At 38.4% G+C, this 16287-nt stretch overlaps 1 protein-coding gene across 4 annotated transcripts in view; it reads right to left on the reverse strand.

Annotated features, from left to right (window-relative positions):
- The window catches only part of COL12A1 (collagen type XII alpha 1 chain), a 113244-nt gene that overhangs the window by 44710 nt on the left and 52247 nt on the right, over positions 1–16287 (reverse strand). For all 4 annotated transcript variants that reach the window (XM_036024359.1, XM_036024361.1, XM_036024360.1 and 1 more), the window contains 14 exons: positions 15703–15845; positions 15269–15398; positions 13225–13361; positions 12005–12134; positions 9522–9661; positions 9135–9267; positions 9015–9041; positions 8520–8662; positions 5681–5810; positions 5140–5279; positions 4584–4713; positions 3321–3463; positions 2150–2279; positions 1358–1500 (listed from right to left, as the gene is read on the reverse strand). In XM_036024359.1, the coding sequence (XP_035880252.1) occupies positions 1358–1500; positions 2150–2279; positions 3321–3463; positions 4584–4713; positions 5140–5279; positions 5681–5810; positions 8520–8662; positions 9015–9041; positions 9135–9267; positions 9522–9661; positions 12005–12134; positions 13225–13361; positions 15269–15398; positions 15703–15845 (1799 nt within the window). The remainder of the gene's footprint in view (positions 1–1357; positions 1501–2149; positions 2280–3320; positions 3464–4583; positions 4714–5139; positions 5280–5680; positions 5811–8519; positions 8663–9014; positions 9042–9134; positions 9268–9521; positions 9662–12004; positions 12135–13224; positions 13362–15268; positions 15399–15702; positions 15846–16287) is intronic.

Consider the following 16287-nt stretch of genomic DNA (forward strand, 5'->3'; position numbering starts at 1 on the left):
CACATGATGGCTCATGGCAAGGCAGATGTCCACACAGCCCATATGCAGCATGTGAGGACAGTTCTAGAGTCAGACAGATTAGGGATCCAGTCCCAGGGTAGCCATTTACCAGCTTTATGACTAAGCACCTAAGAAAGAAACTGTGGGGGTGAAGAGCAGCAACGTGTGGAACACCCAGCACACACTCGTGAGTGCCGCCCCGCTCAGTAGTATGTTTGCCCCCTGCATCTCTCATCAGCACATGTTATGATTTTATATACTTCTTCAACAAATATTTACCAAGTACCCACTGTGGGTATCAGTTTGCCTAATACTAAGTAGATGAAAAAAGATGAAAAAGAAGAAATGGCAAATGCATTTAACTACCTCCATGAAAGGAAACAAATCAGATTTCTCAATCTCCCTTTTGACCCTCAGCTTTACTTTAATAAACAGTGTGATTTTAGAATGTTCTAGATTATGCCTGTGACTCCCAGAGTAGAGTTCCTTTATTACAAATGGTGAACTGGGACAAGAAATTAGATTTGTACTGTTTTTGGAAACTGAATGGGAATTGCATAGTTGTACGTGGGAAGGCTGAACAAACATTAAAGCATGAGCATCTTTGCTTTGGCAAACTCAGTGTGGCAACACTGCTTATGTCATTTTGATCAGAAACACTAAATGGCAGTTACATGTGTTTCTAACTGATAAAATTAGGGCTTAAATTAAAGCTTGATATTTCTAGTAGATGAAATATAACATAGAGATAAGGGAAGGAGAATGATCAAAGAGATTGTATGTAGTAAAATGGTTGCCAAGCACAGACCAAACTGCTTCACGATCCACATCATGTGTATTCTTCCCCTGTCTAAACCAGTACTCAACTTTAAAGAAAGTGTTGACTTCTTCCATTTGTAACAAATGGATATGCATAATGAGGGTAATGAGGATGCTGTAAGAAACCTGAATCTGGTTCTAGAGAGATAAAATATGATAAGAAGTGTGAAGAATCACAGCATTTGAACATGAATCTAGATAGCTCAGAATAACTGGTATCATGTTTCACTGGATTTAATTCCTATGGTATAATTAGATGGTTAGAAATATGCATGTTATGAGTTAAGATAGTTTTTCAAGCTATCTTTAAAATAAAAGTGAGCCCCAAAGACACTGACTCTCTGTGGTATGGAAGACTGCACTAGGCACATTCAGGTGGTCCCAGTATCATGTCAGACACAGTCATACAGAATGTACTGTCACACAAGAGTCAAGGACTTGACTCTAATCCTAGCACAGTCCTAAAGAAGAAAACTTAATTTCACCCTCCAGCCAGGTCCTCTTACAACATGCTCAAATAAATGAGAATCAGACTCACATATTCATCAATTGGATCACCAACGGTGGGAGAATAAACTATCCTATATTGCTGAACTGGCCCATCAGCGTGATCCCAGGCCACAGAGAGGCTATTGGTTGTCTCCCCAAAGACTCTCAGGTTTCTTGCTCCACTTCGTGGTACTAAATAAAGAAAATACAGTAGAGTTATGTGACTGCCTGTGAACATGACAGACACGGGGACCAAGGGGTAGGTGTATAAAAGAATTTTACCCTGGTCAGATTAAGGAAGTTACTTTCAGGTGTTTCTATATTCACTAGGTTGTTTATTCCCTATGATAAAATACACATCTTCTATGGTTTTAATGTGAAAAGATAAACTGTAGAAAGTGCTACATTACAGAGCTACAGTTACATGCTGAACTTCCAGTGACATAGAACTAGTTTTGAACCAAATGTACAGACTGAGGGGAAAAAAGGATGATTTTAACCACTATGATCACTTCCTGTTTAACAAAACATAGAAGCCAAGCCCTCATGGTTGAAAGGTACCCATTTAGTGAGAAGACCTACCGAAGGCCAGGAGGGAAGAAACCCCTTCTTAACTTAGGCCTTAACTCGATGACAATATGACCAAATAAAGTTCACTCAGTACAAAGGGCAAACATATGGACCCAAAGCTTTTGCCTGGAGTGTCCAGGCCTAACCTCACCTGCATAGAGGTGGCAAAAGCTCTCACAACCTCTCACTCACCACCCACTGCTCACTCACTTAAAGAAGCCCAGCCATTGAGTCACAAGGAAATGGGGTGGAGAAGGGATTTCTGCCTCACGTGTTCGGCCCTGGGCGGGGCTGGGATTCCCCTCTCCATCTGAGTAGAGAGCCACGATGTTCACAGAATAGGGTGTGTCTGGAATCAGCCGCTCCAGGTGCACCGTGCGGGTGTTTCCTGGCACCACAACCTGGAGGGGAGGAAGTGCCAAATTCTTCCTGATGACAACCCAAATGCTTACCAAGTCTTTTATTAGTCAGCATAATAACTCTGATAATAAAAAAGCTGAGCCCAGACACGCCAAAAGCCAACTACTTGTGCTTCTTCATGAGATCTGCCCAACCCACATGATTAGATACAATTTATTCTCAGAAATTTCCTCTCCAAACAAAGTTAGTTCACACTCCCATTTATGTTTATTGTAAAGATTCTCAAATATAGCCTTCAGTGCTTATGACACTAACTTGAAGAACATTGCTGAATGTTAGATAAACATAAGAGACTTCTACCCTGCGGGGGGAGAAATTCTATGCTACAAGAGAAAGCAACTCTGTGCAATGGATAAGGACTGCGTTGTCTGAATATGTCCTATCATACACAGGGACATGCAAATCAATGTTCTTACAAACTACACTATTGTTCATCATCATTGTTTATTTTTATAAAGGCTTATAAATAAAGGTAGTCTATAAATTTACTTTTTTTGAGTGTTCATATTCAAGTGTACTTTCATATTCAAATTAGTAATTTCTGATTTCTAAACTACTAATTTACTTACAAAACTGAATAGTTCTATGGCAATTTGTACAAGCCAGTAAAGGAATGCTCTAAGACAGCTTTCTAATAAGACATCTGGACTTTACAACACCAGCCCATATTAACAGTGTTTAGCAATGACTTACATTTGCACTTGGCATTTTGAATTCATATTACTAATTTGAATTTCCCCCAAAATTCAGTTTTTCTAACTAACTGTATAATTAATACACCTGCCTTAACTCATAAAAAGCAATCACGTAATCATTATTCTTCGGCATGTCTGTGGTTTGCATTCTCACAGACTATTCAGCAGGACACAAACATGAGTCTCCCTTCATCAGGAAATGAAGTTTCCCTGAGACTCAGCGCCACACCAATAACAGGCTTATTGTTCTGGGCCGGCAGCCATGGCAGGAGGCACAGTTGAATCTACAAAAGTCATTGCTGAGCTTGAAGAGACAGCGTTACTTACGGATTCCGAGGGCCTCGTGCCATCCACAGGAGAATACACAATGCGGTACTGCTGCACAGGCCCAGGGGCAGGGTCCCAGCGAACATCTAGGCTGTTGGGCGAAGGATTATAAACTTGGATGTTTCTCGCCAGTCCTCTCACCACTGAGAAAGGGAAAGCCAACGCATATTTCCTAAGTCCGTTTATACATATTGAGTTTTTGTTATCACTTTTCCAGAACTTACACTCTATAAAAGCATAAAACACTACCCTCCTTAAACTTCTAATTATCTACATGCAAAAGCAGACTTAAACTATCCAAATCTAAATTTAGCCAATGTTAGTCAATTATGGCCTTTGTCTATACAGAAGCAAAGTTGTTGCCAATAAAAACAAACTAATAAATGTTGTAAATCTGGGTTGGCCGTAAAGGGACAAGGGATAAGGAAAAAAAAACGGAAAAGAAGCTTCAGTTTTCCAACATCAGTAATAGAGAGACAGAGAGGAGGAATTTTATTGTGTTTTTGATTTTATGCATGTTTTCTACTATGATTAAAATTAAAAGCAAAAGGAGGGAGAGATAAGATCCTTATATCTCAATTATCTGCCCCAATAGGGATTTACAAAAACATACACTAAACCCATGTATTAACCCCAGACTGTAGTTTAGTCAATAACATCATCTTTCTAGACCACTAATCTTTTACCAAAAGAAGGCAAAGAAATATAAGTATGCACAAAAACCTTTAAGCAACACAACAAAGAATTGTAAAACCACTATAAACTGTTTTTCAAGATGTTAATAGCAAATAATGACACAGATTTTTAATGCCAAAAGACACTGCAGCAAACCAGAGAAATGTGCAGTCAGGCAATATGAGGAACAGATTCCAACAATTCACACTATAATGTCAGTTACAAAACACGGCTTCACACAAACTTATGAAGCACAAAGCAAAGTTCAATGAATTTTTGTCAGTAAAAGAAAATAACCAAAGTGGGGAACTAACTATTATGTACACATTTACAAACCTTGAAATTATCATTTCAGAAGACGAATGCAACTATAAATTTTTTTACTTCATACACAAAAATAGTAACAGTTCGTGGTGTTTGAGAGGTGAATTATGAGTAATTTTTATGTTTTTATTTTATTATTCTGAATTTTACAGTTTTTCTCAGTGGGCCCACATGGTCTTGATAATGAAAAGAACAGTTGTTAATGAAATGATTAATGTTAATGTAAATGGTTAATGTTAATGATTCTCCTGCCTCCTTACTCACACGTCCTTCCAGTCTCCGAGGTGCGTCCCCCGTCTCCCTCAGCGTAAACGGGGACTACTGTAACAGTGTAGGGGGTGTCTGGCTGCAGGTTCCTCAGAATAGCATAATTGGTATTCCCAGGGATTGGTACCTAAAGATTTTAATAAAACATAAAGCACTTGATTTTTTAAAAAACTTGTAAAAGAAATAATACTTCAAGCACTAGAATATTCAAAATACTAACTCAAGACAAGTTAAGAAGCAAGCTCTGTACTATTGGAATATAATGTCCCCATACAAACCATTATAAAAGATTATGCAGACTCCTCTAGAACCCCTACACTCACCCTAGGCTCCCCGGTCAGGACTTCTGGAACAATCACTTCCAGCCTCAATTCCCCACAATCCCCTTACCACCCAGGCACCAAGACAGCAACTTGCTCTCTATCAGGTTCTGTTAAATGAATATAAACTTCATCAATACCAAAACAAAACAGTTAATCCCTTTAGCTTCATGTTTAAATCATTCAGCTACAGTTTAAACAAACACGCATATTTCACTACAGGAAATAATTACCAGTTCCTCTGGACCGCCTGCTGTTGGTGCATAGAACAGTTTGTACTGACGAGGATTTCCCTCTGCATGGTCCCAGCGAACACTCAAGGTGCTGGTAGAAGGGTCGTACACTCTTAGGTTCCGCACAGTATTCAGAGGCTCTGGAATGCACAGAAACACATCACACACAGTAAGGTCCTCACAGCCAAGCATATACGAAGCACAGGTTCAATGGTTCACCCCTAGAACATAGCAGGCACCCGACAGTGTGCACTGCACAAGTACTTGCTGAAGGAGCAAATAAATGAAAAACTGCAATAATCCAGTACACATGTCTCCACAAGATATTTTAGCCTCAGAGCATTTTTTTTATTCTAGAAAATAATAAGTGTCTCCACAAAGAGACAGTAAACTCCAAGCAAGGATATTAAAAACAATATTATTTTTAAATGTATCTTTAAAGATTATCAAAACCCTGTGTCACCTCAGTGTTTCCAAATAAAGATGTGATTGCGTTCCAACGGCAATAACTCAGAAGCTACAGGAGTCTGGGTTCACTTACTCGTCTTGCCTCTTCCCGTCATCCGACCTCCTTCACCGTCAGTGTACAGGGAGGACACAGTGATTGTGTAAGGAGTGTCAGGCTTCAGTTTCTGCAGGAGAACACTGTTCTGTCGTCCTCCTATTGTGATCTTGAGTGAAACAGGAAAAAGCATTAACTTTGTTCTCTCCATCCCACTAGCCTGTTAGAGAAAGCCCTTTCTACAAGGGAGCTGTTTGAGACCCTTGCCAAGATCTGGAAACACGTACATGCCACAGTGAAGATTTAAAGATATTGTATGGTATAATTTTAAATCCAAATTATGCACCTTAAGTTGCACACAAAAAAAGACTCTAACCCTTACACTGGTGACCTCAAAAAGATATTTCAACTTGCTCGCCGCCAGCACTGCAAAATTTCACCCGAAAGGCATTTCACTGATCTCTTCCCATGAAGGCATTAATCATAAGTGAGCTACAAACAAACTTTAAGATAGCAAAGACTTGCATATTAGAGGTTCCACACCATTCAGTATAATTCTTACTTTTTCTTACAGATGTTTCTTATTTGCTTTAGAAACACATTAAATGATTCAGCAAAAGATCTAAAGCTTTCGGTGTTTCCCCAAAACACTGCCACTCTAATGGCATTAGCTGTGTAAACTACGTGACGGGGCCCCTTGCCAGGACACTCAAGCAGGGGTTCCCAGTCATCTCCACGTGGTACGATGTTTTTTCAATTTCCTCCGATTACAGAGTTTTCAGTATTTTATTCATTGCTTAAGGCCATCTAGCTATCTTGTTGAAAGAAAATTTGTACGATTTGTTAACAGTTTACCGAATTCAGATGTTTGTGCCACACTAATTAAAATCACATGAAAGGGCATGCTGCCCACAACGAGTGCACATGTGGACGGCTGGGTGTGCTAGCACAGTCCAGATGTTTCCAGCATCACACCCGTCCTTTCAAGTTCTACAGGAAACCTCAGTGAATCACTGTAGTCATCCTAATAAAAGCAAATTGAATGACAGTGGCTAATTTTAATAAATTTAGTATTTGAGATGATGAGAGAAAATACAAATGTCAGTACCAGCCATCTGATACTTAACAAATCTGAAAGCATCCACGTAATAGAGGTAGCCTTATGAGTAAGCAGAAGGGTGTCCGCCTACTTCTTCCGTCCAACACTTCAAGATAATTCTAGCATCAGTGATCCATTATTTTGATCAGTTCATGGACTGGCATTGAAATGAAAAGGCCCCTAACAATAACAAATCTTAAGGATCATCAGCTAATAGTTTCCAGGGGTTACAGTTAGTTATGAGACTCTATCTAATTCTAATAAGTAGCTAAGCGACAGTAAAAGAGATCTGGACTGCAGTCAGAGGGTCAGTGTCACTAAGAACAGAAATGTTAGCGTCAAGTTTACCCTACTATATTTTCACCTAAATCTGGCCTGGCATAGGCATAAGAAGTTCCGTTTCTGACAAAATATCAATCTATAGAATGTGCCTTACTTTTTATAAAAAGCCAGATTATTATAGTTGATATTTAGTTTATTCTTGATAATAATAATATATTTAACAACCCTGGCTGGTGTGGCTCAGTAGATTGAGCACCAGCCTGAAAACCAAGGGATTGTCAGTTCGATTCCCAGTCAGGGCACATGCCTGGGTTGCAGGCAGGTCCCCAGTAGGGTGCACGTGAGATGCAACCACACATTGATGTTTCTCTCCCTCTCTCCCTCCTTTCCTCTCTCTCTAAAAATATATAAATGAAATATTTAAAATAATAATAATATATTTAACATATATAAATAATAATGTATTTAACTGAGACATATTCTCAATCCAAATGTATCAAACTACTTAAGTCAAGGTCTATGGAAACCTCAAAAGACCAACTCAAAAGTCACACTGGGGATGGGAGGATTTCTGGTTCAGCTAAACCCACTTACTACTATGTACTATCAGAGACCTTTAACCATTGCCAGCGTCCACTTCTGCTAACTCCTCTAAACTGCTCAGAGGTAAGACCCACTGACTGGAGCTCAGCAAGCCACACGATTGAAAGTTAGTAACTCCTATCTCTCTAGAGCTACATGAGGAAGTATTATAGCATCCCCCCCAAAAGTCAACAAAATACCAAACATCACCAAAAGCATCACCCCCCATGACTGTTTTAAAATTATAGTCCTTTGTGAGCAAGGATAAAGTATGCAGCTCTAGTCACACATTTCATAAAAACAAAGGTGGAGAAACTCTGAAGACAGACAACAGAAGCAAGCAAGGTGAATGAACAAGGGTTCTGCTAAATAAGGGGAGACTGGGAAGATAAAAAGGTGAAGGCTGAGCTTATAGTCCTAGCATCTTTCTCAGGAATCTCCATTTAGATAAATATAAAAATGACAAATACTAGGAATTAAGTGAACAGGCACACAGATCTGGAAACACCAGATCTAAAAGAGAAAAACTAGATGCAAAAAGAGAAAAACTAGAATAAAGGAGTTTAGGAGACTTTCAGGACTTGATTAAGGTAGAGCAATATGGATTAAAAATCTAAATAGACTCAAAAATCCAGATATCTTCATGGATAATCCAACTCATAGTTTTTTAAGGGAAATGTGGATGCATGAGGCACACACCTGATACTGTGAAGCTACTATGAAAAGCAGCACTCATTTCCCATGAGAACATCCTCTGAATCTCCATCAAGGATGCAGCCAAACATTTCTACCCTGTACAGTAAATCCCACGACTCTCAAAATAATATATATGATTAACTATATCTTGTGGGTAAAAGAAGTTTGAAGAGGAAAAGGCAGAATTTGTCCAAGTAATAGTCTTTACAAACAAATTACCATTTGTTCATTGCCTTCGCCTGTTGAAGGCTGGTACGTGATTCTGTATTTCTGCACACGACCACTAGCAGGATCCCACTTAACGGTCAAGCTATTGGATGTTGCATTGTACACCTGAAGGTTTCGGGGGCCACTTTTTGGAGCTGAAAGAAGATTGTTGAGAAACAAAGTAGGCACACAGAATAATGCCTCCCCCCAAGATATGCACTGTTCCCAGGAAATCAATAGTTCTCTAGGTTTAGAACTAAATCAGTCATTGAATACTTAATAACTCTTTAACTATCCATGAAATAGTATCCAGGAGAATACTTTTCCAGGAAAAGTAAACTCTAAACCCTAAACAAAGCTTTCCAGGAAAGTCTTATTTAAAAGAAGTCCCAATCAACACCTTACAATTTAAAAGCAAAACACCTGTTTGCAGTGGATTGCATGGTACTTCTCATTCATTCATTCATTATTTGATCATTCATACAATTCGGTAAATTAAATTCTTACCTGGTGTTGTTGCAGGTATCAAACGCACTAAAAAAGGAATTTGGGAAAATATTACTAATATCGTTATAGCTCTACTTTTAAATTAATTTTAAAATAACATCCTAAAGTCTGAACACCTACGTGTGCGCTCACTGCCACTCAAGTCATCACTTTCTGACTCATCGGGATAGATGGCGGTAACAGAAACTTCATAGAGAGTGTTTGGGTTCAGGTTTTCAAACATCAAAGTGTTTTCATCTCCATTTAAGATGGTCTTAGGGAAAGAGGAAGAAAAAAGAAACCCACACAAATCAAGTCAACATATATCGTACACTCAATGGCAGTTTGTTGACATTATTTAGCCAAATGTTTCTGCTTTGAGTCATTCCATGAGCTGAAATCTCACTAGTAAGAAAGGATGCTTTTCTGGCAACACAGGTAATATTTTATTTCAGACAAGATTTCCTATCATTAAATGGGACACTAAAAAAAGATAGAGAGGAAAGAGGGAAAGAGAGTTAACACTACCTCCATCTTATCTGAGGTTCCAAAAGGCGCCCAGGTTATTCTATAGAGAGACACATCTGAAGCTGCGTGATCCCACGTTCCTCTGAAACTCTCTGTCGTCACGTCAGTCAGCTTTAGGTTTGTTGGGGCTGGCACTGTGCCTGTGGTGAGAAAAGGCAGGACTAATTTTTTTAATGTGATCTATAAACTTCATTTAATATAATAAAACTGCTTTGTTTTATTTTAATGGACATGGAAAGACTGGCTGAAAACATCATTTAGAAGCAAATATCTCCCCAATTCAGTTTATTTGAAAGATAAATACAAAAGAGAGGTCTGAAAACTGGAAGCATAGTATGGATATAATAGGTGATTATTAACTTTTATTTTTATAGGTGATTATGTTCTATTTTAAAAGGTAATATTTACTAATACTCTTCTAATTCAGTGGTTCCTAATCATTTTGCATCTCAATCTTTTTTGAGAATCTAATGAAAACTAAGGGCACTTGCACAGAGCAGAACACATAAGCAGAAACTTTGGCATATAATATCAGAGAGTAAGTGAAGCTTCATGGTCCATGAAATGTTATGATCTAAGTAATCCATGCACAAGCTTCTCCTGCAGTCACTAACCTCACACACAATGTGAAGCAGACTGTAATTGCCTCTGTCTAAAGAGAAGAAAAACCACGGAGTGCTGATGACTGCTGAAATTCCAATTAAAAACCTATTCATCAGGCATTCTAATTAGTTTGCAGTACAAGCAATTTGGAAAGTCTGCCACGAATCCTGAACTTTCACTGTCAATTATTTCTCAGACTCTTGGCAACCAAAGCCAACTCCACAAAGCCCAGAGCCATCAAAAGTTTGTTTCTAATAATTATAGTGACAAGGCCCATTGAGATAGAGTGGCACCATTTTCACAGGCACAACTGCCATCAAGACATCAAGCATGCACTTTGGATGTATCTAAGTTATTAGGAAATATTAAGGATTAAAAACCTATATTGAAAGTATTAATTTATTGTACTAAATTACCTGCTTCCACCAGTCTTTTTTCCTGACCTTTTTTCTCTCTACTACTCATGTTATGTTTATGCAAAGCTGTCAGTCTACTCTTTGCATCAATTTTTGTCCCTAGCCACTGCCCAGAACTGATGTCAAGAAAGCAACTGAAATAGCTAAGCGATGCCACATGGTAAGAAAATCACAGAAATGGGTACTGTCTGGTGTTAAGGAGCAGGCTGGGCCATTTCACAAGATGCCTTGATCATGCACAGACAGCCGGTCACTAAAGGAGAATATTGTGAGCCTCTGGTGAGGGAGTCACTGTGTACCAAGTAAAAGTTCCAGACGCTTACACTAATCCCACCACTAGGTTACTGGATGAGGCGGGCAAGTCATTAAATTCTCTAGCCCTGTGCTGTCCACTAGGAGAACCACTAGCCACATGTAGCTACTGAGTACTTGAAATGTGACTAGCCAAATTTGTGATATGCTGTAAGTATAAAATTAGTACATCCTGTATTCCGAAGACTTATGATGAAAAATGTAAACTAGCTCATTAATAATTATAATACTGATACATGTTGAAATGATAATTTTTGGATAAATTAGGCCAAATAAAACACATTATTAAAATTAATTTTATGTGTCCTTTCCTTTTTAATATGGCTACTAGAAAAATTGAAATTACATATGGGACTCCCATTACAGTTCTTTGGAATATTGCTAGCTCTGGACCTTGATTTTTTAACTACTATTCAATTAGAAAATTATGGGCTGAAGACTGTGCCAAGCACTGAAGATACAAAGTTCAACAAAATCAGTGTGTCTCTGCCTTCATTAGGAAGGGAAAGCAAAATCGATAAAAGAGGCCAACAGGTAATAATAATTAGGCTAAATGCTATGGAAGTACCATATGGAAGAGAAACAGGCATCCCTCCAAGAAGCAACATAATGGGGCAAGGAAGGAGGGGTGAGGCAGGTGTTCTGTATGTCCCCACCTTCCCCCCGTGGACGTCTCCCCTTCCTCTGAAATCCGAATGCATACAAACTGCATGCCACAACACCTCACCTTCCTTGTACAACCCCACATATCATCAACTAATTTTATCTCCACAATGAAATCATGAACTATTGATGGCAAAGATGCTTACATTTTGTTACCCTGGTAGCCCTTTACACATAGTAAGGTGTCAAAAATATTTGGTAACTAATGCTACTTTTCCAGAGGAAATGTCTAACATACATCAAGAATGTACTTTTTCTCTCCCATCCCACCCCCAACCCCACACACACCAGTGAAGTATGTAGAAGATGAATTAGTGACAGAGGCTGATAGAAGAACAGTATGAGAGAAATTATAACAGAAATGAACATAAAGGTAGAAGGGGAGAAGAAAATAAATGAAAAAACAACCTGTGAATGCAAACATTATTAAATACTGGCAAAAACAGCATTAAGAAACCAAATGACCCAATCAGTATGATCACAACTCACGGGTCTTTTCTTGAGCAGTCACTGGGGGAGACTCCCCCTCGTCATACACGGCAGAAACGCTGACTGTGTACAGGGTCTGTGAGGTGAGTTCTTTGAGAGGGATGCTGGTCTGTGACCTGTCTACTTCTACCTGTAATAGAGCAGCAGAGCTATTTTTACAAGGGTTTAGTTTTGTCATCTCTCTGTTGTTTACTATACCTCTCAGCACAAGAGCATTGAGAATAGTGGTACCAAAAAAAAAAAAGCAGTTTTTTCCAATCTGCATAGGAGCCCAGAAACTGGAGACGGTTCATATATGGAAAATGAAGTGTGTACTAGAGCCATACCTGGCCTGGTAAATGATGAATGCCTATGGATTTAAACAACCTAATCATTTTTCACCTGTTTGCCTTTGTACCACTGCCTCATTTCTTTTGGAGATGTTGTCCTATGGATTAACTCATTTGTTATGCACAAGAACCCTGTGAGACCCACTGGTCATCGTACCTCTTTTGAAACTGAAACCCAGGATGACATGAATGTGTGTACATGGATAAATTAGCTTTTGTGTAATCCAAATGACCTGCACAGTCAGTAACTGGGTGCTTAGTGAAACTATTTCTATGTTTCAAAAATGCCCCTGAGATTCCAATATCAGTGCTCCCACCCCAACCAAGCACACATGAATTTTAAACCCATTCACTGGTGAAGCCCCTCAGTTTGCTCCCACTTTGAATCAGGTTGTCAGGGAAAATGTTCCCTCCACCCCAACATCTACTCAAAAACATTCACTGTCAAAAGGACATTTCTCCAACGACATATCCATCCTTTCTGTCTGTCTTTTTCAATTGTCCTGTCTTCCAATTATCTGACAAACTCCCCAACATCCTCTTGTTAGCTTTTATTTTTAGAAACATTATTGACATATTTTTAGTAATTTATAGAACGCAGAGCATCATATATGTAATCTGGATGAAAAGGAAATACTATCTAAATTCTATAACTAAGGGGTGATATTTTTAAGATTACTATTATACAGCAAAACATTTTTAACTAAATGCAAGACAGTCCAACATATTATCAATATTCAAAAAGTGTTTTATTAATATAATAATTTTTCAACACTATACTAACAAAATGACAGTATTCAAAACATGCTATCAAATGTACTTGTTTAGGTTGTTTTGTTAAATCTACTAGGAAAACAAATAATTCCAAACTCATTCTAATCTTTAACCTACCTCTTTGGTATCCTCTTCTGGAGTTTTGTAGCGAACAATATATTTACGCACTGCTCCAGGAGCAGGTTCCCAAGAGACATTGATGGTGCTGTGGGTCACATCTCTGAGTTTCAGGTCTCGAGGATTGGGAAGAGGCACTGGAGATGCATGAGAAATTAGGTCCAGATGTGATTCTCAACCACAAAGCTCTAAAGAATCCACATAAGCTTTCAAGAAGTTGTTTTGAGAGCACTTAAAGGTATGCAGGAAAATAACTAAAATATAGCAGATACAATGATAAATGTACTATACTTCTACCAGGTAGAGCTGAATTATCGTTAAGAAGTCTTTTTAAAAACAGGATAAATTTAAATTTATATGACGACTTGACTTCTCACTTATATGTTAGTTTCTTTCACTCTATTGAAATAAACTCTTACGTGATGCTCAGCTATAATAAATCATAATTCACCATAAATTTATCATTCATGTTTCCTTACCAGATATTTAAACTGATTAAGGTAAAAAACAAAATCAAAACAGTCAAGCTGCCCTAAGAATGCGACAGAAAAATATCTGGCTACAAGAGTGAAGAATGAAGATGAGCCAAAAGTTAGCATACAATGAACTTATAAGCGAATCCACAGAAGCCTAAATGGTAAAAAGAAAATACAATTAATAAAGTTTTACCAAGACAAACAAAGCTTCACCTTAAAAAGAAGAGGGAGGAAGATATGAATGTGTTTTCTTTTGTTATATTAGACATATCTCATTTATATTAGACATATCTCACTCTTTCCAGCTGCCCATTTGACCAACGCCTTTGTCTCTCATTGAAACTCTATACACCTCTCTTCCTGCATCTTTCTTTCCACCTCTATTTCTGCACCTCATCCCTTCAATGCTTTTATTTCTCTGAGCTCCCTGCCTCCACTGTGAAGGTCCAGCCCTATAGCCTAATCCACGGCCACATTTGTCTTTCACCCATTTGTCATTATGGCTCTTCTCTCCCAGCACTCTCAGGACACGTCTTCATCCCTGGCAGGCTCCCAACTCTTTCCATCTGCCACTGATCCATTTCCACAAAAGCACTAGCTCTAAACAAGATCTAACATACAAAAGATGATTATTTTTTGTTCATGAGTTTATAGTGCCCCACCCAGGAGGGGTTCTTTCTCTTTTCTGCCCTATCACGCTTCTGCCTCAGACCCTTTTCCCCCTTGAAGATTCCTTCCAATTTCTTTATTTCTCTAGAAATGTGGACTGAGACTCACCAAATTTAAACCAAGTCATCTATCCCAGCATGCCCACCTAAACAAGCAAGAAACCCAACTCCCAGCTAGGTCAGGCAAAGGTCCTAAGTGCAATCACTGTCAGTTTTCAAGAAAAATGCTAGTGAAACATACAGAAAACACAAAAAGGGCCAATCAACACACAAATGAGAGAAGTGCAAACTAGGATGGAATCCATGCACCCTGTGCTGCTTCGCATTATTTATTGGCGCATTACCTATATTTATTGGTGCACAGTGACTAGAGTATAATAGATGATCAATGTTTTTTGGCTGAGTTAATTGATCAATTTACTTAATTGAAACAGACATTCATATGTGCCACAAAGTTTCTACTTCAATAAAAATGTGGAACATACTGATTTTAAACTGAGTATCTTCCTTCAAACCTACACTCACCCAACTTCCCATCCTCACCAACTGTGTAGGTCTATTTCATGGACCTACAGCAACATCAGTTGTAAGGTACATACTAGTTTATGTTCTATGCCTTGATAGACATCTGGCCATGAACAGTTGTAAGACAATATTGATGGTAAGGTACACTTCAATATTGGGCATGTTAAGTATGAAAAGATGTATAAATCCTATAATCAACTTAAGATGCTGCCATAAGTCTAGAATTAATCTTAATTCTCAAATTTGATTGCCATAAATAATAACCCTATAACTTATACACAATAATTAAATTATGATTAGTATCACTGAGTAAAAGAAAAATCTGAATGAATGTTATTAAGCAGTAGAAAAGAAGGAAAATTGGCAATGTCTTACGGGTGACTTCCCGAGCTGTGACAGGTTCACTGGTGAGGTCATGCAGGGCTGCCTGGACTGTGACCACATACTCAGTGTTGGGAAAGAGGCCAGTCAGCTGCACATCATTCACTGCTGGTCCCACACGCATCTGCATATGGACATGCCGAGGGGAGATCAGACATTCAGATCACACATTCCCTCTTACCAGGCACAGCCAATCACAGCCCATCTGTAACCACTAGATTATAACACAACTTTTATTTTTCATGTTTCTGAATTGTATTTTCTTTTTCATGCTAAAGCTTTCTAAAAGGAGTCACAGGCCTAATTTTCTATTTTTCTGGTTTCTGTGTAAAGGTATAAATGAGTTCATAAGTAACTGCAGTTAATGAAGACTCTAAAACTGTAATGTCTCAGGAAGACCCAATAAAAAAGAAACAAATGTCTCCCACCTCTTTGGCTTTTGTCGGTTCTGTGGCGTTGATGGGTTCATAGGACAAAGTGTAGCCGGTAGCCCCTCCCACTGGCTGCCACTGCACCTTCATGGTGGTAGTGCCAATGTCATAAATATTCAGGCTGACGACAGGAACAGGCACTGTTGGAATGTAAATCAGACATCAGTCTAATTCCTGTTCTTCTGCTCATTTTTTAATTGGTTCCTACTTAGTTATTGATATTTGTATATGCTAAATAAAGAATACGTTGCTATGGGAAATAAATGAGAGTTAACATCACCCTTTCCTCTTCCCCCCAAAAAACACAATGTCATTGTTCATAACTACCTCATACTCAGGACTGTGTGTTACAACTATTTCATAGGAGGAAAAAAGTTCAAATTTCAAATATCATTCCTATGAGTCCACATAGAAGCCAAAATAAGTACCAACTTCCTGATATTTCAGTTTGTTTTTCTGCAACATCTCTAATTTGACTATGTTCATCCTTTAATCATAGAATTTTATATATAAGTAACCAACATAGTATTTTACTTCACCTTTATTTTAAAAAATTTTTAACTGAGAGTGCCATATATTACT

Source organism: Phyllostomus discolor, chromosome 4 (assembly GCF_004126475.2).
Source record: "Phyllostomus discolor isolate MPI-MPIP mPhyDis1 chromosome 4, mPhyDis1.pri.v3, whole genome shotgun sequence".
Lineage (NCBI taxonomy): Eukaryota > Metazoa > Chordata > Mammalia > Chiroptera > Phyllostomidae > Phyllostomus > Phyllostomus discolor.